Source organism: Dromiciops gliroides, chromosome 4 (assembly GCF_019393635.1).
Source record: "Dromiciops gliroides isolate mDroGli1 chromosome 4, mDroGli1.pri, whole genome shotgun sequence".
NCBI classification, from domain to species: Eukaryota; Metazoa; Chordata; class Mammalia; order Microbiotheria; family Microbiotheriidae; genus Dromiciops; species Dromiciops gliroides.
The window spans coordinates 482,475,913-482,497,018 of NC_057864.1; the positions used below are offsets into that span (position 1 = coordinate 482,475,913).

The 21,106-nt window shown below is 47.6% G+C and overlaps 2 protein-coding genes across 5 annotated transcripts in view; one reads left to right on the top strand and one right to left on the bottom strand.

The window, feature by feature from the left end:
• MAP3K13 (mitogen-activated protein kinase kinase kinase 13) overlaps window positions 1–21,106 on the bottom strand; it is a 194,106-nt gene that overhangs the window by 93,632 nt on the left and 79,368 nt on the right. For 3 of the 4 annotated variants that reach the window (XM_044001650.1, XM_044001647.1, XM_044001646.1), the window contains one exon: window positions 9,213–9,348. The exons of the other annotated variant lie outside the window; for it this stretch is intronic. The gene's annotated coding sequence lies outside the window, so the exon portion shown is untranslated. The remainder of the gene's footprint in view (window positions 1–9,212; window positions 9,349–21,106) is intronic. 4 annotated transcript variants of the gene reach the window in all.
• The window catches only part of LOC122755316 (disintegrin and metalloproteinase domain-containing protein 8-like), an 83,136-nt gene continuing 79,548 nt past the window's right edge, over window positions 17,519–21,106 (top strand). Inside the window, exons 1-3 of the mRNA XM_044003626.1 lie at window positions 17,519–18,002; window positions 18,285–19,841; window positions 19,896–20,041. Coding sequence (XP_043859561.1) covers window positions 17,519–18,002; window positions 18,285–19,841; window positions 19,896–20,041 — 2,187 coding nt within the window. The remainder of the gene's footprint in view (window positions 18,003–18,284; window positions 19,842–19,895; window positions 20,042–21,106) is intronic.

Consider the following 21,106-nt stretch of genomic DNA (forward strand, 5'->3'; position numbering starts at 1 on the left):
TCCTTAAGCGCTTAGGGTTGCGTTTTCTCCTTTTCAAGAAGATGGCTAATACACTAATCCATTCAACAGCAAATGGGCCTCCAAATTAATAAAATATTCAACTCTCCCCAAATATCCCTTTCCCTAACATCTATTTTTGGATGGAAGCCAAGAGCCAAATTTCTTAGGTACAGAAAAGACAATGTGCAATTGCTTTAAACACACACACACACACACACACACACACACACACACACACACACACACACACACCCTGTTCCTCCATAAAGGACATTTCATACCTTCTTTTATTTTTCTGTACAAATCTTTAAAATAAAAAGACATTTGCTATTCATAATAAAAACACCGAGAATGTACCTTTTACTCTTTTCAGTGCCAGGTTTTGTGTTCACTTCTCCCCATTTCCCTTTGCTGTCCCTGGACATCGATTGTTGCTCCATGATTCCCTTGTGGCTCATGCTGCCAACACAAATGGGCCATCCCAAGTCTCTAGACCCACAAACTCAAGGGGAAAATGGACAATCCGGAAAGGAAGTGAACCAGAGCTACTTCTCCTTAGGAATGTGCAGCCAGGGTCCTCTAGAATCTGGCTCCTCCCTGGTGGAGACTTTGGTCATTTGACAGGATCGCTGGGCCAGAGTTGGAAGGGGCCCCGAAGGCTATTCAGTTCAACCCCTTCATTATATAGATGTTAAGACTGAGACTCAGTGAGGCCGAGAGACTTGACTGTTACGTGTTCTCTTATTCGAATGTGAGCTCCTCGTGGGCAGAGACAGTTTTTCTTTTTCTTTGTATCTGTATTCCCTAAGTTTAGCTCAGTGCCCAGAACACAGTAATCACTTAATGAGTGCTTGTTGACTGACTAACTGACCAAGGTCATGTAGCAGATAACTGGAAGAGTCAGGATTCAAACCTGGGTCCTTGGACTCCAGAACCAGTGCCTCAGTGGATCCTCCATTGCTCTTTGAAAGCTGGGTTAGTTTGGTTGCAGTGATCCTATCAGATATGTGCCATTGCTGTGTTCATTCCTAGATTGGGGGGGGGGGCAGGGCAATGAGGGTTAAGTGACTTGCCCAAGGTCACACAGCTAGTAAGTGTTAAGTGTCTGAGTCTAGATTTGAACTCAGGTCCTTCTGACTCCAGGGCCGGTGCTCTATCCGCTGCACCACCTAGCTGCCCCCCCCCTTTTTTTTTAGTGTATTTAGCTTTTAAACAATAGTCTGCCCCATTCCCGGGCCAATTTCTTCCTCAAGGACCCATTTTTCCATCATGGATTTGGGGACCTGTCCTTGCTGAAGCTCTCAGGGGACACAGGAGTCTCATCTATGGACTCTGCCCCAAGAGACCTAGACACAAAGAGATCCCTTCCGTGGCAAGATGTGGTACAAGGAATGACCTCGATGATGATAAGGGGGAGCTTCAGACAGCCCTTTTATGGCTAGACAGCGGTCAGACTGTGTTTTTGGAGGTGAGTGAGAGCTGGCCAACAATGGTGACTCATGTGCAAATGAATGAAATGGCCAAAGAAACTAATCTCTTTAATGTTGCTGAAGTCCTGAGTAGGGCTAGGGGACATTTCAATCTCATCTTCTGATGACATATCAGGCCTTTGGAAGGAAAGGGATGAGCCCTTGGTAAAACGCACAAGGACATGGGACCATCTAGTCTAGCCATTTGTAGGACACTGAGGTTCAAAAGAGGAGATGCCACCTTGGCCAAGGTCACATGCATAGTAGGGACATCAGATTGGAACTCAGGGTCTGCCACTCCTGGCTGGTCACCATGCTCACCAGGGTAGATGTGGGCGTGTGCATGTCCATTGGTCACTATGTTTTCTTTAGACGTTTGGTCTGGTCCTTACATTTCTGACTCAGCACCTGGTCTGACCCAGATGGGACAGCTGAGCCACCCAACCCATTCCCATTCCTCTCTCTGCTGCTGTGATTCTTGCCTTGGGTCCCTGGCTTGAGAACCAGGACTGAAATTGTCACACATGCTTTTGTTCTTCCTGCCCATCTTCATATTGAGCAAGCTGCCCCAGGAGCCCAGCCAGCTCATTCTCCTACCACCATCTGTGCATGCACAGCTGGTTTTTGTCATTATTATGAGATGATTCTTTTAATGTTCCCTTTACATCTATACTCTGTATCTATGCTGTGATAGCCAATTTAGGGCAGCTAGGTGGCACAGTGGTTAGAGCACTGGCCCTGAGTTCAAATCTCATCTCAGACCCTGGGCAAGTCACTTAACCCCAAATGCCTCCAGCGTCCAGGGTCATCTCCAGTCATCCTGCCATATATTTTGCCACTGGACCCAAGTGGTTCTGAAAGAGAGAGTGAGGCTGGTGACTTTGCACAGCCCTCCCTCACTTAACTCCAATTCAGTACAAGTCATGATCACGGTCCTCTTGGAGAATGAAGGACAAACAACAACAATAACCAGTTTATGTGGAGCTTGTTTCTCCCACTAGGCTGGAATCTCCTTGAAGGCAGGACCTGTGTCCTTTTGGTCTTTGTATCCCCCAGAACGTAGCACAGTGCCTGGCGCATAGTAGGTGCTTAAGGACTGCTTAAGTGCCTGGCGCATAGTAGGTGCTTAAGGACTGCTTAACTGCCTGGCGCATAGTAGGTGCTTAAGGACTGTCCCTCCTCCCCCAAAGTCTGTGCTCTGGCATTTAGGGAGGGGGGAAGAAGTGTGGGCTTGGAGTCACTCATCCTACAGGGCTTCTTCCATCTCCAAAGATTCCATGATCTTATCTTCTGGGCAAGTCACATGCACAGCCACCAAGGCCCAAAGGCTTCCTGACTGGGAGCATGCTGGGCTGTGATTTTCCACCCGGAAACATCACGGGCTGCTCCACAGCGACTGCAGTTTCAGGGAGGTCAGAATCAAAATGGCCTCTGTTCTGGTCAGACCCTAGCTGGAGTAGTGTCCAGTTCACGAGGCACACTAATAAGGAGGGAAGGAAGCAAGGAAAGGAAGCACCTACTATGTGCCATTATTAGTTTATTTGGTCTTCACAGCAATCCTGGGAAGCAGGTGTTATTATTATCCCCACTTTATAGTGGAGGAAACTGAGGCAAGCAGAGGTTAAGTGATTTGCTCAGGGTCACAGAACTAGTAAGTGTCTGAGGCTGGATTTGAACTCAGGGCTTTCTGACTCCGGACACAGGACTCTATGCACTACATTATCTAGCTATCATTGATAAACTGGAGGAGGACAGGCAGGATAGGCAATGGTTAGAAAATCAAATCATATGAAAAATGGATGAAGGAACTAAGAATGTTGATCATGAAGCTGAGAAACTTTAGGAAGAAAATGACTGAGTTATGAGTTTGTACCTGGATTCAAATCCATGCTCAGTCACCAGCTGTGTGGCCTTAGGTAAGTATTTAACCTCTCTGGGCTTCTGGTGAGAAGACCAGATGACCATTAAGATCCTTTTCAACTCTAAATCTACAAAGCTAATTTTCTGGGTTGTTTTAATTAAACATATACTTTTTCAGTTCAGAAGCATTTACTTCCCTCCTTCCCACACCCACCTACTGGGGGGAAAACAAGGGAAAACAAAATCCTTGTAAAAAATAAGCATCATGGGGCAGCTAAGTGGCACAGTGGATAGAGCACTGGCCCTGGAGTCAGGAGGACCTGAGTTCAAATCTAGCCTCAGACACTTAACACTTACGAGCTGTGTGACCCTGGGCAAGTCACTTAACCCCAAATGTCTCACCAAAACCAAAATAAATAAATAAAAAATAAGCATCATCCAGCAAAACAAATTCTTGCATTCACTGTAGCCAAAAATATCTGTCTCCTGCACCATGGAAGTATATCACTCCTGTTTAACAGCCTTCATCATGAGTCCTTTGGAGATCATGGTTGGCCATTGCAACAAATGGAATTCCTAAAGTCTTTCAACATAGATTTGTCTTGACAATGTTGCAGTTATTGTATAAATTGTTCTGGTTCTGCTCACTTCACTCTGCATCAGTTCATACAAGTTTTTTCTTCCTGGAAACCATTCCCTTCATCCTTTCTTATGGCCCAAACACTTTTCTAATATATTCACATACCATAATCTGTCTAGCCATTCTCCAATTGATGGCCACTCCCTTATTTTCCAGTTCTCTACCACTCCAAAGAGTTGCTATAATTACACACAGACACAGACAGACAGACAGACAGACACACACACACATGCACTTTTCCTCTTTCTTGGCTTTCTTTGGTGGTGGTGGGGCAGTGAGACCCCTTCATTTTACAGATGAGGAAATTAAAGCCCAGAGCTGCCCAAGCTCACACAGGTCATAAGTGGATTAGACCAGACCTCTCAGAGACCTTTCAGCTCTGAATCTATGATCTACAACTTTACACCAGGGGACATAACCAAGTATCCAAAGGGCTGTCTCATGGAAAAACAGATTAGACTTGTTCCATTGGGACTCAGGGCAGACCCAGGAGGGGAAGTTTTGAAGAAACAAATGCAGGATTGTTAGAAAGAAATTATGTCCTGACAGCTAGAGTTATAGAAGGGTGGGGTAGGGGCCCTAGGAAGCAGTGGACCCCCTTAACTTCTGCTTTTTAAACCCAAGTCACTTGACACAAAGCTGACAGAGGATGCTTGTTTCAGAGACATACAATGTGTGGCATCACAAGTTCCTTCTAACGTCAAATTTCTTTGACTGTGTGAGGTGTAAGGAAAAGAATGAGAGCAATGAGCGAGGGAGAAAGCCCTTACCCCTCCACTTGTTTCATCTTTTCCTGATGAACGAGACAAGATATAGCTGAATGAAGACTTCATAGAGGCCTTCTTTGCAGAACTTTAATCTCATTGCACCTCCTGAACGAATGAAAAATATTTTCCCTTTGGTACTTAATGAGGTCCTTGTCTTGCAATGAAGATTGTCTTCCAATGGAGATAGGAGAGATAAAAGAAGGGAACAAAGATGGCCACCCACTAGGACTGATCACAATGGAGAAAGGAACCAAAAGTTAAAAAGCAAATACTTTAGAAACATGACATTCTACAATCTACTCTCTTTTTTTGGTGGGACAGTGGAGATTAAGTGACTTGCTCAGGGTCACACAGCTAGTAAGTGTCAAGTGTCTGAGGCCAGATTTGAACTCAGGTCCTCCTGAATCCAGGGTTGGTGCTTTATCCACTGTGCCACCTAGCTGCCCCTCAACAATCTCCTCTTAATTTTAAAATAAAGATAAGGAAGCCTTTGTAGGAGAGACTGTGGGAAAGGCCAAAGACTAGGGTCCAAAGATCTAGGTTCGAATCCTGCTTCTGGGGCTTACTAGCGAGGTGGCCTGGGCCTTCTCTGAGCCTCAGTTTCCTCATCTGCAAAATGGGGTGATTGAAGCTCTACATCTGGGGTCTTAGGACCCGATGACCTCATGCCCAAACTCCATTCTTGCACTGTCCTGACTCGTGTTTTCTTACTGCTCCAATTTCTGTCATTCAAGGGGAGCTCTGGTCACTCTGACCTGGCGCTAAAGAGCTCCTCCCGACTGGGCCAGAGTCTTCTGGGCACTGCTGGGGAAAAGTTTGGAAGTTTCCCTAAAAGATTTGGTTCCCTTTTGATCTAAACGAGACTGTGCCACCTGCTGCCACCTGCTACACACCAGGTAATCTAATTAGAATAGTGTTAAGATAGAATGAAAAGCTTGAACGTTAACAGATCTCTCACTCATCAAAGGAGACCCAGAAGTGGCTCTTCCCAAGGATGTGGCCTTTGGCCTTAGAGCTAAGGGAGGTTCACGTGGACTGGCAGAGCCGAACAAGCCTGGATGGCATGGCTGCAGTCTATTTATTTGGGGGGTGGGAACCATGTGTTTAAAGTACATGTGCAAAAACAGGCCCACCTGTGCAGAAAAGCCATATTCCAGGCCTTTTCAAAGTGGAGGCGGACCTCCAAAGCAAAAGGATTGAGCAAATAACCTGAGACTTCAAAAAATTATCGAGGCATCAAGTGTTTTGTTTTTAATTCAATAAAAACAATTGTTTAGTTAATTCTGAGAAACCCTGAATCAAGCTTTTCTCTACTCTTAGAGCAGGTCCCTCAGGCCAACTGGATATGGTCCTGGATGTTTAAGGCAGTTGGGGTTAAGTAACTTGCCCAGGGTCACACAGCTAGTAAGTGTCTGAGATGAGATTTGAACTCAGGCCCTCCCAACTTCAGGGCCAATGCTCTATTCATTGTGGCCTAGCTGGTGACCCTGTGTATCCTCAAAGTGCATTCTCTAGGAGCAGAGGAAAGGTTGTGGGGACGGGGCCCTGCTATGTGTCTGTCATGTAAGGACCTGAGATCAAGGGGTCTCCTCACCATGGTGTTGGCTGTGAGGTGAGAAACAAGAAAGACCACCATGGCTGGAGGAAAGCCGCACGTCCATGATATCACAGATGCTTGAGGGAAGTACTGAAGGCAGGACATGCCCAGGAGGCCCCAGGAGAAAGGTGCTTCCTATACCTACAGTGCTCAGGGAAGACTTCTTGGAGGAGGTGCCCCAAGGACTGACTGGGCCCAACAGGGCAAGGCGCTTGGGTGGAGGGAGCAGTGTGAGCAAAGGTGCTGAGACATGGAAGGAAGCAGCGGCCCATTTGGCAAAAGTGCAGTGGACAGTTTCCTTCTCCTGCTGCTCAAAGAGCCAGCTGCCACCACGAATGACACCATAACCATCAGAACCAGGAAGTTCATGACAAACAGACTTCTTCAGCATAAACAGATGGTTATAGAAGTCCTTCATCCTAGAAAGGCCACAGGGCCCAAGACTGAAATATGAGAAAAACTGGCCAAGATGCACAAGACAACTCCAGATGTCATTTTTGTCTTTGGATTCAGAACCCATTTTGGTGGTGGCAAAACAACAGGCTTTGGCTGATTTATGATTCCCTTGACTATGCAAAGAAAAATGAACCAAAGCACAGATTTGCAAGGCATGGCCTGTATGAGAAGAAAAAGACGTCAAGAAAACAGCGAAAGGAAGGCAAGAAGAGAATGAAGAAAGTCAGGGGCACTGCAAAGGCAAATGTCGGTGTTGGCAAAAAGAAGGAATAAAAGGCACTATGGAGGATGTTTATTCATGAAGATGTAAAAACTTCAACAACAAAAAATGTGCAGTGGACAGGAAGGAGGGTTGGAAAGGCACTGGGGAATTAGAAAGCCTGGGCCGCCCATTCTGGTATCCCTGCTCCTAGGGGCCTGGGGATATGAAAGCAATTTAGCAATGAAATCAACAGCCACGTACAAAGTGCCTACTATGCGCCAGGTTCTGTGCTCCTTCTGGGGCTCCCTAATCCATCCTTGATAAAATGCAGACGGTGGAGGAAAGGCAGGAACTTCAAGGGGCTCCCCACATGATCCCTTCAAACAGCTCCAGATAAAATGCAGACTACTTAGCCTAACATTTCAAGCTGTTTACAATATGGCTCTGTTATATTTTAATGGATCGATCAATGGGTATTCATGAGGCACCTACTATGTGCCAGGCATGGGAGACACAAATACAAACAGTGACACCATCTGTGTTCTCATGGACCCTGCATTCTAGATCTCTATTACTCTCCTTCATGCACTCTCTGTTGTAGCCAAACCGGCCTCTTGGCTACTCCTCCCTCACTTTCCAATCCCACTTCCTGCCCCCAGGCCTTTGGCCCGACTGCCCCCTTGCTTGGAACATACTCCTATCTTGCCTCTGCCTCTTTGGAACTTTAGCTTCCTTCAAGGTTCAACACAGGGGCCATCTCCTCCAGGAAGCCCTCCCTGATCCCACTAGTATCGATAAGTGCTTGCTCCTCTTTCGAATGACAGTATTCCCCAAGAGACTGTAAGCTCCCTGAGGACAGGAAAGCTTTTCTCTTTTTTTCTTAGTCTCTCCAGCACTTCATCTAGTATAGAGCCTCGTAGGGAAGGGGTGCTTAATAAATGCTCAATTATTTGACTTCAAGACACAATCTCCGTCCTTGAGGAACGAAGCCAAAGTACACACGTGTGAGGAGAACACACAGAGATGGGCCACATGGGAGTGTAACTGGTGCTTTGTCTTGGCTCTCTGCCACCCAAGACAATGAGGCACCTGCTCATTCACAAGGCTCCGTCCCAATTTACGTTTGATGATAATCACTAGCACTGACAGCACCCTATAAGGTTGGCAAATACTGTCTCCTCCTTCAGTCCTCACAACAATGCTGAGAGGTGTGTGCTGCTGTCATCCCCATTTTAAAGATGAGGAAACTGAGGCTGAGAGCAGTCAGGGGACTTTGACAGGGTTGCACAGGCAGTGAGAGTCTGAGGTGGGATCAGAACTCAGGTCTTCCTGCCCTGCCCCCTATCTACTATTAACCTTCAATCGCTAACTATGCATCCTGGGAATCTGTCATCTGCTTCCTAGAAGCCTCATGGACTAGATGACAGATGGGAGAGTATTAGCAAGGAGTCCTTAAAGCAAAAGCCTCCCATTGGTTACTTGGCCAAGGTAGAAGATTCAGTGGAATCGGGCCCCCTTGGAAAAGAGTCCAAAGATGGCCCTGGCCTGCAGGAGCCAAAGTGGTCCCTAGACCGAGGAACCCTGAGGTGGGGAGAGGAGGTGGAAAAGTCCCTTCCCCAGAAGCCCTCAATGAAGCAGGCTCCATTCCCTTCCAGCTAGGATGACCTTCCCTAGGAGTCTGGCCACCAAAGTGAAGAGAGCAGTGGGATGGCAGGACCAAGTGAGGATTTGGGGGGATGGGAGAGAAAGGGGAAGGGTTAATGTTCAGTAAACAACAGAAGTCCCCACCATCCACAACTTCTTAGCTTTTTTGTCCGTTGGTTGGTTACAAGTAGAGACACTAGCTTTTCTTAGAGTCTTGCTCCTATGTGGATACGGAGATGGGCCGGGAGTCAGGAAGACCTGAGTTTAAATCCAACCTCAGTCACCAACTGGTTTTAAGACCCTGGGAAAGTCACATGACCTCCATCTGCCTTGGTTTCTTCATCTGGGGATAATAACAGCACCTACCTCTCTCGGGGTTGTTCTGAGGATTAAATGGAAGATTTGTAAAGCATTTTGCAGACCTCAAACCACTATATAAGTGCTTATTGTAATTATTGTGACCACCATTGCAATTATTATCTGAGCACCAGTACTTGCCAATGGAAGTCCAAATAAAATGTAGATTTAAAGGAAAAACTTTTTTCAAAAAGGGTGTAACAGAAATACTAAAAAGCACCTGATCCCATTGCTTCTAGCACCAGGGAGAGCGCATAGCCTGTGCCGCCATCTTCCATGTGCTTCCCCACCAGGTCAGGCAAACAGAGCGGGGGTTTTGCAGTTACACACGAAAGTCCCCAGGAGGAATCTTCTCCCTGAAATCACCAAGAGGAAAAAGGTATGAACAAAGTGCCCCAATGGCTAGGGACACCCTCTCTGGAAGGAGCCAGTTCTTACTACCAGAAAAGGTTGAAACAAAATTAAAAATGGGTGCAAGGGAACCTCCTCCTCCCATGACTCTGAGCATCTCTGCTTGCGTGGTGAGGTTCGTGGGCATATTCACGATCCTAGATGCCTGAGAAGATAGAGAGCACACCGCCTGCCTAGGATTCTTGTCATGAATGAGGAACATGAAGGAAAAGACACCTATCATGCGTCAGGCTCTCTGCAGACACAGACAAGTGGAGACAAAGTCCCTGCTTTCCAGGCATTTACATTTCATTAGGGGATGGCTGCTCACACACAGTATGGAGGCCAGGGAGGGGCATTTTGGTTTGGAGAGTGTAGGCTCGAAGCAGGATTCCTTGGATAAGGGATCTATAATGGAGGGGAGAGGAGGAGAGAGAAGGGGAGGGAGCTGGGGAGTAAAGCAGGGCCAGGCCCACATGTTAGGCCACATGAGGCACCCTCCAATCAGATCCGGATTGCTACCAATGAGGAATCAGATGGGCGGAGGGGGTGTGATAGAAGGGAGGGCAGATTGGGGGAGGGGGCTGACAGAAGCAAAACACTTTTGAGGAGAGACAGGGTGAAAGGAAATAGAGAATAGAATCAATGTGGTAGGAAGGGAATAGGATGGAGGGAAACACCATTAGCAATAATAACTGTGAAAAAAATTTTGAAGCAAGCTTGTCCAATGAGGAATTGGGCAAATCAGATTTTTAAACTTTTAAAAGAGACACTTGGGCAGCTAGGTGGCGCAGTGAATAAAGTACCGTCCCTGGATTCAGGAGGACCTGGGTTCAAATATGACTTCAGACACTTGACACTTACTAGCTGTGTCACCCTGGGCAAGTCACTTAACCCCCATTGCCCTGCGTAAAATTAAAAAAAAAAGAGACACTCGATCAGCAATGACAATGACAACTTCTACTGAGGATGTTAGGGTTTACAAAGTGTTTCTTATACTTGGCCTCATTTTACCTCAGCAACAACCATACCAGGGGAGTGGGTATGCTTCATTTTTCAAAAGAAGAGATGGGATGGGGCAGCTAGGTGGCACAGTGGATAAAGCACCAACCCTGGATTCAGGAGGACCTGAGTTCAAATCCGGCCTCAGACACTTGACACTTACTAGCTGTGTGACCCTGGGTAAGTCACTTAACCCTCATTGCCCCACCAAAAACAAAACAAACAAACAAACAAAAACAAAAACAAAAAAACAAAAGAAGAGATGGAAGCTGTGGCCTACTTAGAGTCAGTCACACAGCAAATGTCAGTGGTAAAATTCGAACCTAGGTCTTCTGATCCAGAGGATCCTCTGGCAGGTGGCCTTGCCAAACATCTTGAGTTCTCTTAGAGATGCCTAAGTCTCCATCATTATCATTATCAGAGAAGAAAGTGAGCTGGTCCCTGGAGCCAGGGGAGACTTGAATGCCACTCCCCCCCCCATGCCTATTAGTTGAGTGACTGGTTAATTCTGTTCACTGAACCTCAGTTTCCCCACCTGCATTATTAAAACCTTCTAGTGTGACTGTGAGGCTCAAATGAGATAATGTAAGTAAATTGCTTAGTAAACCTTAAAGTATTTGATCAATGTCAGTTATCACTAAATAAATAGATGGAAATCTGGCAGCTAATAGAGGCTCACACTTCTTTTTTTTTTTTTTTTAGCGAGGCAATTGGGGTTAAGTGACTTGCCCAGGGTCACACAAAGTGTTAAGTGTCTGAGGCCGAATTTGAACTCAGGTACTCCTGACTCCAGTTCCGGTGCTCTATCCACTGTACCACCTAGCTGCCCCGAGGCTCACACTTCTTAATCAATTCAAAATTGAAATTCTGGGTGTTCAGACTGTGTGGGAACATGTCAGCAGGATTTCTTAAATGATATTCTACACGTCAAAATCACCCACTGATCTTCAGACTCTTGGGGCCAGAAAATTAAACCAGGCATTAGACTAACCTTTACCACAATTAGGCTTTCTTGGAATGTTCAAGGCATGCATATTCTTTTATGTTGGTTCCTAATTATATAAATTTGGTTGAAGTAGAGAACGTATGAAAGGTAATGGAGGGGCAGCTAGGTGGCGCAGTGGATAGAGCACCGGCCCTGGAGTCAGGAGGACCTGAGTTCAAATCTGACCTCAGACACTTAACACTAACTGTGTGACCCCAGGCAAGTCACTTAACCCCAATTGCCTCATGAAAGAAAGAAAGAAAGAAAGACAGAAAGCAAGAAAGAAAGACAGAAAGAAAGAAAGAAAGAAAGAAAGAAAGAAAGAAAGAAAGAAAGAAAGAAAGGTAATGGAGAGCAAGCTAGAATCAGAGAGAGTAGGGTTCCCATTTCTCTGGTCCCTCCTTTGTCTTTTTTCCTCCATAGGCAGAAACAACCCTCAAGCCATGCCCACATCACAGGAGGGCTGGATATTTGTTTATTAAACAGCTGGATGAGAGTCTAGGTCCTAGTGCAATTTCATCATAGAGGCCCTTCTCCCACCAGTGGTCTTGACAACTGAAATTCACTGTTAATCCCCAACCTTGCTATTGCCAAGTACTTCCATTTTTCTTCCATCAAATGCTTCCTCAGGGTTGTCAGCAAGAAGCAAAAGTAATCTCACTTATCCCATGGCTCTATCTTCTCCCAGTGCTCCAAGATCCTTGATGAAAGTGCTCATGGATAAGGGGCCTGGAAAATGGGACACCCGGTGAAGCAGCCCTCTGATTAATGAAGATGTGGCATTAGAGATTCTCTTGGGATGGTCTGAGGTCCTTACCAAAATTGGGGGAAGCCACACTTGCCTATATGATGGCAACTGAGAATTTCCAATATGGCCCCTGATCTCCAACTAATTCCCTTGGTCAGCACTGCCTGAAATTCTACCATTATTCATTCCTTTGAGTTGAGAAGGGTGCTTCTAAGGGTTAAATACCTCGGGGGGGGGGGGGGGTTAGGTAGCACATTAAATTAGATGGTTATTCAATCGTTGGCATAAATTCTTTTCTTTTAAGTCATCTACTCAGAGAGTAGATGAAATAGTAGAGCCTCTACATGAAGCACACATCCCAACAAAATGTATCCCCAACAAAATGGCTTCTGCTTGAACATCTCTAGTGATGGGGAACTTACTACCTAACAAAGCAGTCTATTCCATTTTCCAATTCTAATTTTTATAAAGTCTTCCCTATACTGAGAAGAAACTTGTTTCCCTATAATTTCCATTTACCATTCCAAATTCTGCCCTTTGGAGCCACAGAGAATAACCCTAAGCCTGTGGACATGAAGGCTTTCAAATATGCAAAGCAGGGGCAGCTAGGTGGCTCAGTGAATAAAGCACTGGCCTTGGATTCAGGAGGACCTGAGTTAAAATCCAGCCTCAGACACTTGATACAAGCTGTGTGACCTTGGGCAAGTCACTTAACCCTCATTGCCCCCCCAAATATATGCAAATCAGGCTCATAGGCCACCCCTAAGCCTTCCCTTCTTTGTGGCCCTGAGTTAACTCTCCTTTAGCTCAATTAGCCTCCATTCCCTCAGTGAGCAGAAGCCATGGTTTCCAATCCATTGGCCAGTGTGGAACCTTTAGATGTGCAGTGACTGGCCCAGGGTCCATCAGGCGCCTTCTGCTCTGGGCCTGTGACGGGGCTCCAGACAACCCTGGTTGTTGGGGCCCAGGCTTTCCTGCCCATCATTCTCTAGCCCTGCCCTCTTTCTGCCCGGTGCCCAAGTCTTCTCTGGAATCCTTTATACTTTGCAACACTCCTCTTTGCCTGTGATCTCTGAGGTGGGAAGCCAATCAGGCCTGCCTAAGCCAGACCTCGGAGTCACCCCTACACCTGGACAGTCCTGATCCTCAAGCTGCTCCAGGTGCCCTGAAGCATTGACCCAAGCATCCTAGACCAAGCACCCTGGACTTCCACTTCCTGCCAAGGCCACATATCCGAAGCTCCCTGGAGACACCCTTAGTTATATATCTTCCCAGTCTGGCTTAGGAAGCACCAGGGCTTGACCCACTGTAAGGAGGTTCAGGCCACCCTTATTTGGTTGGTCCCCAACCTAAGCATGCATAGATCAAGAGGCTGCACCAGTCTGGAGGAGTCAGCACTGGCCCTAGTGTGAGGGGCTGCTGCAGAACCCTTCCCAAGTCATTCCTGACTTCCACCCCCTTGGGTGCTTCTAATTAAGCCATGGAACCTCCCCTGAAACAGGACAAATGACAGGACTTCTTTCAGCACCAACAGGCTTGTCTGTAAGTTTCAGTAGTGACCCATGAGCATTGTCTTAGTACGAGCTTTGGGGATGACTAAACCACACTGTTTACTCCTTGTTACCATCCACTGAACCCCCCGAGTTTTTTTCACACTGTAATGTGGTAAGCCTCCCTGGTTTGCTCTGGCTGGAGATCACCCCACCAGGTGTTGAGTCTGAGCTCAGTTTCCCTGGAAGTGTCCACGGAGTGTACTCTAGCCAAAGCTGCCTCTGACCTCATGATAACCTGAACTGCTGTTTAGCTTTATAACTTTCATTCTCTATTTTCACCATTGATTTCTTTGACCCTAAGCACAAAACTTTACATTTATGCCTGTTTACATTCATCATTTCCACCTGCTGGAATCTTTTTGGCCCTCAGTCCCATTATGTGAGAAATGATCTCCAAACTTGGATGAGCAAAACCCATGACATCTCCATGACAACAACTCATATTCCTAGCAGTTTGTGAAGCTCTTTCCACAGATTAAGTCACTCCAGCCTCATGAGCTCTCAAATACGACAGGCTTTTTTAATCCTCATTTTGTAACAGAGGAGACTGAGGCTAAGTGACTTGCCCAAACAGCTAGGAAACATTAAAGGCAGGATTTGAACCTATGTCTCCACTGACCCTTTCAACTATGATACCTGTCAACTGATGATCTTGATGATGGGACGAAGTCTGACACCAGAACCCTGGAGCCCACCATTGGTGTGACCTCCTGCCAGGGTGATGTGTGTGCTCTTCCAGGGAGGGTCATCCAAGCAGTTCCTAAGCTATTTGCAACAGAGTATCTAGGGTGAAATTCCCTATTGGGTTTGTTCTCATTCAATCCATCAAACCTTAGGGCCATGGCCAGACAATGTGACAGCTTCTGGCCTTATGATTTGACCGTCTAGTAGGGCTGCAACAATAGTCACAAATAATCACAATGCTAAGCACAGCATGCCAAGTGCATAAAGGAAGGGAAAAAAGCCTCCCATGGCCACATGGGCAGCACAGGATCAGAGGAGCCATGTTCTAGAGCAGGAAGGGACCTCAGGGGCCGGAGTTCTCTTTTTACAGAGGAAAAGAAAGAGGCCAAGCATAACCCGCCCCCCCCCTTTAAAAAACAAACTCCCTGGGGGCAGCTAGGTGGCACAGTGGGTAGAGCACCGGCCCTGGATTCAGAAGGACCTGAGTTCAAATCTGGTCTTAGACACTTGACACTTACTAGCTGTGTGACCCTGGGCAAGTCACTTAACCCTCACTGCCCCACAAAACAAACAAAACCAAAAAAAACAAACAACCCTAAACCTGAGAACTGATCAAACAATGCCCGTTTCTGGTTCTAGGAGTATCTTGTAGAGGCAGCTATGTTTCTTTGTATGCCTCTCTACTGGCCTTTAGGGTTCTCTGGCCCACCCCAAGAGAGGGAGAAGACTCAGAAGGGGAGCCCAATGATTCCAGCTCTGGAAAAGACCCATGCAAGGGGAAACACTGGTCATGCCAAAGACCAGGCAGCCCGGGGCCCTGACCAATACTCAGTGGCACATCTCCTCTGCCAGGGCACCCCATTGGTAGCTCAGGCTCAATAGGTCCCCAAACCAAAAGCATTGTCTTTTTCTCCCAACCCGTCTCTCCAGTCATTCCTACTTTTCCCCTGGAGACCATCACCTGTGGCTGGACCATAGTCCCTTCTAGCTCTAAACTGATGGTTTGTCAGCCACCTACGTTGTCTCTTTTCTCTGTCACCACCATTGCCAAGCTCTGTCGGTTGGCTGAACCTCCACAACAACCATGTTGGGAATCTGTTCTTCCTCAATGTTTTAGAGTCATTTTTCTGGTTCAGGTCCCTGGCCTCAGCCTCCTCCTAGCTCTCTACCCACAGCTGCCAAATTGATATTCCCCAGACCCAAATTGTACCACCTTACTCTTCTGTTCAAGGATACTTGGTGATTCCTTATTACTACCAGAATAAGTTAAATTGAATTCAATTCAACAAACATTAATTTAGTTCCTGCTATACATCAGGTCCTGTGCTAGGCATGAAAGACAGAAAGACAGAAATTAAAACATTCCCTGCCCTCCCAGAGCTTCCATTTTAAGGAGAGTGGGAGGGGATGGTGAATGGATAGAGAAGTAAATATGAAATATATAGAAAATAATTACAAATTAGGTGGTGGAAGCATTAATCAAATGACACTGTAGATAGAATGTCAGGCCTGGAGTCAGGAAGACTTACCTTCCTGAGTTCAAATTCAGCCTCCGACACATACTAACTGTGTGACCTGGGCAAGTCACTTAACCCTGTTTGCCTCAGTTTCCTCATCTGTAAGATGAGCTGGAAAAGGAACTGGAAAAACCACTACAGTATCTTGCCCAAGAAAACCCCAAATGGGGTCACAAAGGGTCTGCCACAACTGAAACAAGTGAACACAACATCAGATGATTAAATGGCGTTTACACTGAATCTTGGAGAGAACTCGGGATCCCAAGAGGTAGAGGTAGGGAGGGGAGAACATCCTAGGCCTGGGGTGTGTCAAGAGAGAACTTAACAATCAACAAACATTTATTAAGCACCTACTGTGTTGTCAGGCCCAGTGCTAAGAGTTAGGGATCCAAAGCAAGATGAGAGACTGTCTGCGCCTAATGGGGGACACTGCACACTGTGATAAAAAACCAAAGACAAGATAAATCATCGATAATCAACAGGTGGAAGGCCTGGGAAAAGGGATGGGAAAGTTAGCTGGAGTTGTGAAGGGCCTTAGAACATACCAGGATGAGGAATTTGGGTTGTACCCTACTGGAGCTTTTGAGCAGTGCAATAACAGACCCCACTATAGGAGGCTCAGTCCGGCAGCTCTGGGCAGGACAGATCACTTAGGAGGCTACTGTCATAATCCAGGGATTAAAAGAAGGCATTACTGTTGCTTTAAGCTGGTACCTTTGTGGGGGTCGGGGGTGGGGGCGCTGCATGTGAATTTAATGATAAACAAATTTTCATATGATTTTAAGGTCTATGGAAAGCTTGCCTCAGAACCACCTATACCACCTATAAAACAACATATCTGACCCAAAAGGATTTCTCCCTCCCTTTAAAGAACAAGCAAAATGTCAGAGCCAAGAAGTGACTTGACTATGGTAATGCAGCTACAGCCAGGATTTGAACTCGTCTTCCACCCTCAAAAGCAGGGTTCTTTCCACTGGGCCACACTGCCCCTCTGGCTGCCCCGCCCTGGTCGCTAGAGTCACTCTCTAGCCTCCCCAGGGGCTGTGTATTGGGAAGCCTCTACAATCTCTTCAGCTCTAAATCTGGACTACTCTGTCCCCATGATCCCAGAGGCCTCAGAGACCAGGAGAAAACACGAGAAAACCAAAGAGCAAAGTCACCAGTGCCTTGCTCCCTGGGAGCAGGTCAAGCCTGCGCTCATCACTGAAGGAGTTTACCTGCCCAAAGAAAGCCAAAGACACCGGCAGGCAAACAGCAGCAGAATTCCTGAAGGGGGCGTCATAGAGCTCAGCAGAACTGAGGATTTGCATCCAATCGATCCCACAGATATTTCCTGAGGCCCTACTATGTGCACCAGAGAATGTGTCATCACCCATAAAGGCTGCCAGCACCTGGGGCCAAGCAGAAGGCAGCAGAGGATGCTGCCCTGATGGCGCTGCCCACCTCACAGGGCTCCTGGGCAGAAAGCCCTTTGTGAGGTCACCGCAGGAGGGGGAGGGGAAGAGGGTCTGGAGGCCTAGGCTGAGGGGCAGGAGCTGGGCACAGCATGCCCCGCCTAGCCACATCCCCACCCCAGCAGGTGGTGGAGCAACACTGACCGAAGGACCTCATCTCTGTGGAGGTGACAGACGCTGTCCGATCTCCAGGATGCACCCCACTGGCCCCTGCTTCTGGGCATCTTTCCTCCTCTGCCTGGGAAGTACTCTTAGGGAGTGCCAGGGTTTCTCTGCACTCCCTCCACTGCCAGCAGGCCACCTTCCCCATGTTGAACAGTATGAAGTGGTGCAGCCTCTCCAGTTACCCATCCCAGGGGCTCTGAATGAACTCTCTCCAAGCCCGACTTTGTATCCTGAGACCATCCGCTACCTCCTAGGCATGAGAGGGAACAATTTCACCCTCCACCTCCGCAGAAATAGGCACCTGGTTGGATCAGACTATACGGAAACCTACACCTCGGCCAACGGCACAGAAGTGACGGAGAAGCCACAGGGAGGGCGGCACTGCTTCTATCAGGGCCACGTGGAGGGTCACCAGAATTCTGTTGCCAGCATCAGCACCTGTCGAGGGATCCAGGGCTTTTTCAAGACTGGCTCCACCATCTATCTGATTGAGCCCCTGGACCAGAAGAAACACAGCATCCCCCAAGAAAGACAAGGTGGTGCCCAGGAGAGAGATGGCGGCCCCCATGACAGACATGGTGGTGCCCAGGGGAGACACAGCAGTTCCGCTGACAGACATAGCGGCAGCCCTGGCATCACCCAGGGAAGACACAGCAGCAACCATGAGAAACATGACAATGGTCAGGAGCGACACGACAGCATCCAAGAGAGACATGGCACCACTCAGAGTGGCCAGGAGAGACACGGTACCACCCAGGAGAAACCCACTGGCGATCGGGAGAGACATGGGAGCAATCAGGGGAAACACGCCGTCTACAGGGAACAAGATCTCAAGGAGAACCACAGGACTTGCGGCGTGGCCAAGGTTAGTCTTAAGGGAGAACTGGAGACAATGATGGCTGCAGTCTCAATGCCCCACAACTGGATCCCCGGATCCATCCCAAAGGAAACCCGCTATGTGGAGCTCTTTGTGGTGGTGGACCACACAGAGTACAAGAAATATAAAAGCCTCAAGAAGATGCGGCATCGGGTGAAGGAGATTGTCAATCACGTGGATAGGCTTTATCAGGAGATCAATTTCCGAGTGGTTCTAACTGGTCTGGAAATATGGGACAAAGAGAACAAGGCAGCTGTGGACTCTAATGTGGAGTCCACCCTCTCTAGCTTCCTTCAGTGGCGAGGCAGTCACCTCATCACCAAGAAGCAGCATGACAACGCCCAGCTGATCACAGGGGTCAGTTTTGAGGGAACTGTTGTGGGGTTAGCCCGATTGGCCTCCATGTGTACAGAAGGTTCAGGGGGCGTGAACCATGACCACAGCAAGAACCCGTTAGGAGTGGCGACCACTCTGGCTCATGAGATGGGCCACAACCTGGGCATGGACCACGATGAGAACATCATGGGCTGCCAGTGTGAGAAGAACAAGAGGCATGGCGGCTGCATCATGACCTCCACGTCTGGTGAGGTCCTCCCCAAGAAGTTCAGCAGCTGCAGCAAGTACAACCTGCAGAAGTTTCTCGGGGGCAACATCTTCTCCTCGAGCTGCCTGAACAACTTCCCGGTCCTGGAGAAGCTGGAGGGGAAGCCTGTGTGTGGGAACAAGTTTTTGGAACGAGGGGAGGAGTGTGATTGTGGCCTCCCAGGGGAGTGTTTGAACCAGTGCTGTAACCCCAAGAACTGCCGGCTGGCGGCGGGGGCCGAGTGCACCGAGGGGGAGTGCTGCCAGGCATGCCAAGTGATGCCACCTGGGGAAATCTGCCGGGAGGCCCAGAACGCCTGTGACCTGGCCGAATATTGTGATGGCAAGCAGCCCAAGTGTCCAGAGAATGTGTACAAAGAGAATGGCACCCCATGCTGGAGGGGCTACTGTTATAACGGGACCTGCCCCACTTACAAACAACAGTGCCAGGCACTCTGGGGCCTGAGGGCAGACGTGTCCATGGATAAATGCTTCCTGCTCAGCCTGCCCAAAGGATGCACCGAAGCCTTCTATCCCTCCCACCAAGGCCTTGACAAGTGCGGTTTCCTGCACTGCTCCCGGCCCAGCCCCATGAGATCTACCCGACACCTGTGCAGCTTCTTCCTGGAGGATGAAAGGTGTGACCTGGCCATCACCAAGAATGAGAGCCGTGATCCTTTCGTGATGGTGGCTCCGGGCACCAAGTGTGGCAAGAAGAAAGTGTGCCAGGAGAGGAGTTGTCAGAACCTCAGCATCTATGGAGCTAAGAACTGCTCCAAGAAGTGTCACGACCGAGGGGTGTGCAACCACAAGCGGGAGTGCCACTGCGACCCAGGCTGGGCTCCACCCGACTGCCAAAGGAAGCTCTCACAACTCCGAGACGAACTGCTGAGTGCAGAGAGAGTCAGTTTAGGGCGCGGACTCCCCCTGCCACTAAACATCAAAGACAGGAGTGTCTTGGTGGGGGTGCTGGTGGCCTTAACCCTGATGGCCGTGCTTGCTGTCCTGGTTTTTGTCCTCTACAAGTGGAAATTGGGAAAGAAGGGAGGGACCATGGAGGCCCCTCCCAACTACAGTTACAACAGGGAAACTGTAGGGGATCCTTGAAAAGTCACATTGGGCATGGTGTCACCCTTGGCTCCCTAGAACTGTTTGCCATCCTGCCTAATGACTGGTACTCCAGATCCACTTCTGTTTTTTTCTATTATAGACAACTTGTTTTAAATATATATATATATACACAAATTAAATTTAACATGGTAATACCAACATTGTTCTGCTTGTCTGTGTCCCCTTTTGAACTTCCTTTTACTCTTTTCTGAGTCTTTTAAAAGATGTTTCAATTGGGATCCTTTTATGGAGGGGAGGGGAGGGTGGGTCACTATGATGATCCCCTGACAACCTTGGGAGATGAAGCTTCTGATTTCTGGATTCTGTATCAGTTCATACAAGTCTTCCTAGGTTTCTTTGAATCTCTTTCTCCTATCATTTCTTATGGTACAATAATATTACATTTATAAACCATTATTTTTTCACCATTACCCAATTGATGGGTTTTTCACCTTGGGTATTTTTTAAAATTTCCCTTGATATTCTTGACTTTTATTCTTCCAGATGAATTCTATCATGTTTTCGTATGGTCCTATAAAATAATCCTTTGGTAGTTTAAATATGATACCAAATATTTAAATTAATTTAGGAAGTGTGGTAAAAATTATTTGTGGTAAAGATTAATATTCCCATTTTTAGCTAACTCATTTGGGAGGGGCCACACCTGGCCCACCCCAAGGTTATGAGATTACGTATGCTACTGAGCTCAGAAAGGCAGTTTTTGAAGGACCTCCCCTTTTGGGGGAGGAGAGATTGAACACTCGCTAAAGGGAGGCTAGGCTGCTTCCGGAACACGAGGCAGCTTCCGGAATGCTAGGTGTGTTCCAGGACTCAGTTTCTTTTCCTTCTGGGCCCTTGAGCTGGCGGCGCATGTTCGTGTTCTGTCTCAGTGTGGTGACTGCAGTCCAGGTGGCACATGAGCAACCTTAGACTGGCAGGCTGTTCAGGTGTTTCGTGAGTTTAATTATGGAAAACCCTAATAGGCTAAGTTTAGAGTTAAGAGCATTTCTCTGTATTTCTATTTTCCTATTTCCTTATCTTTGATTT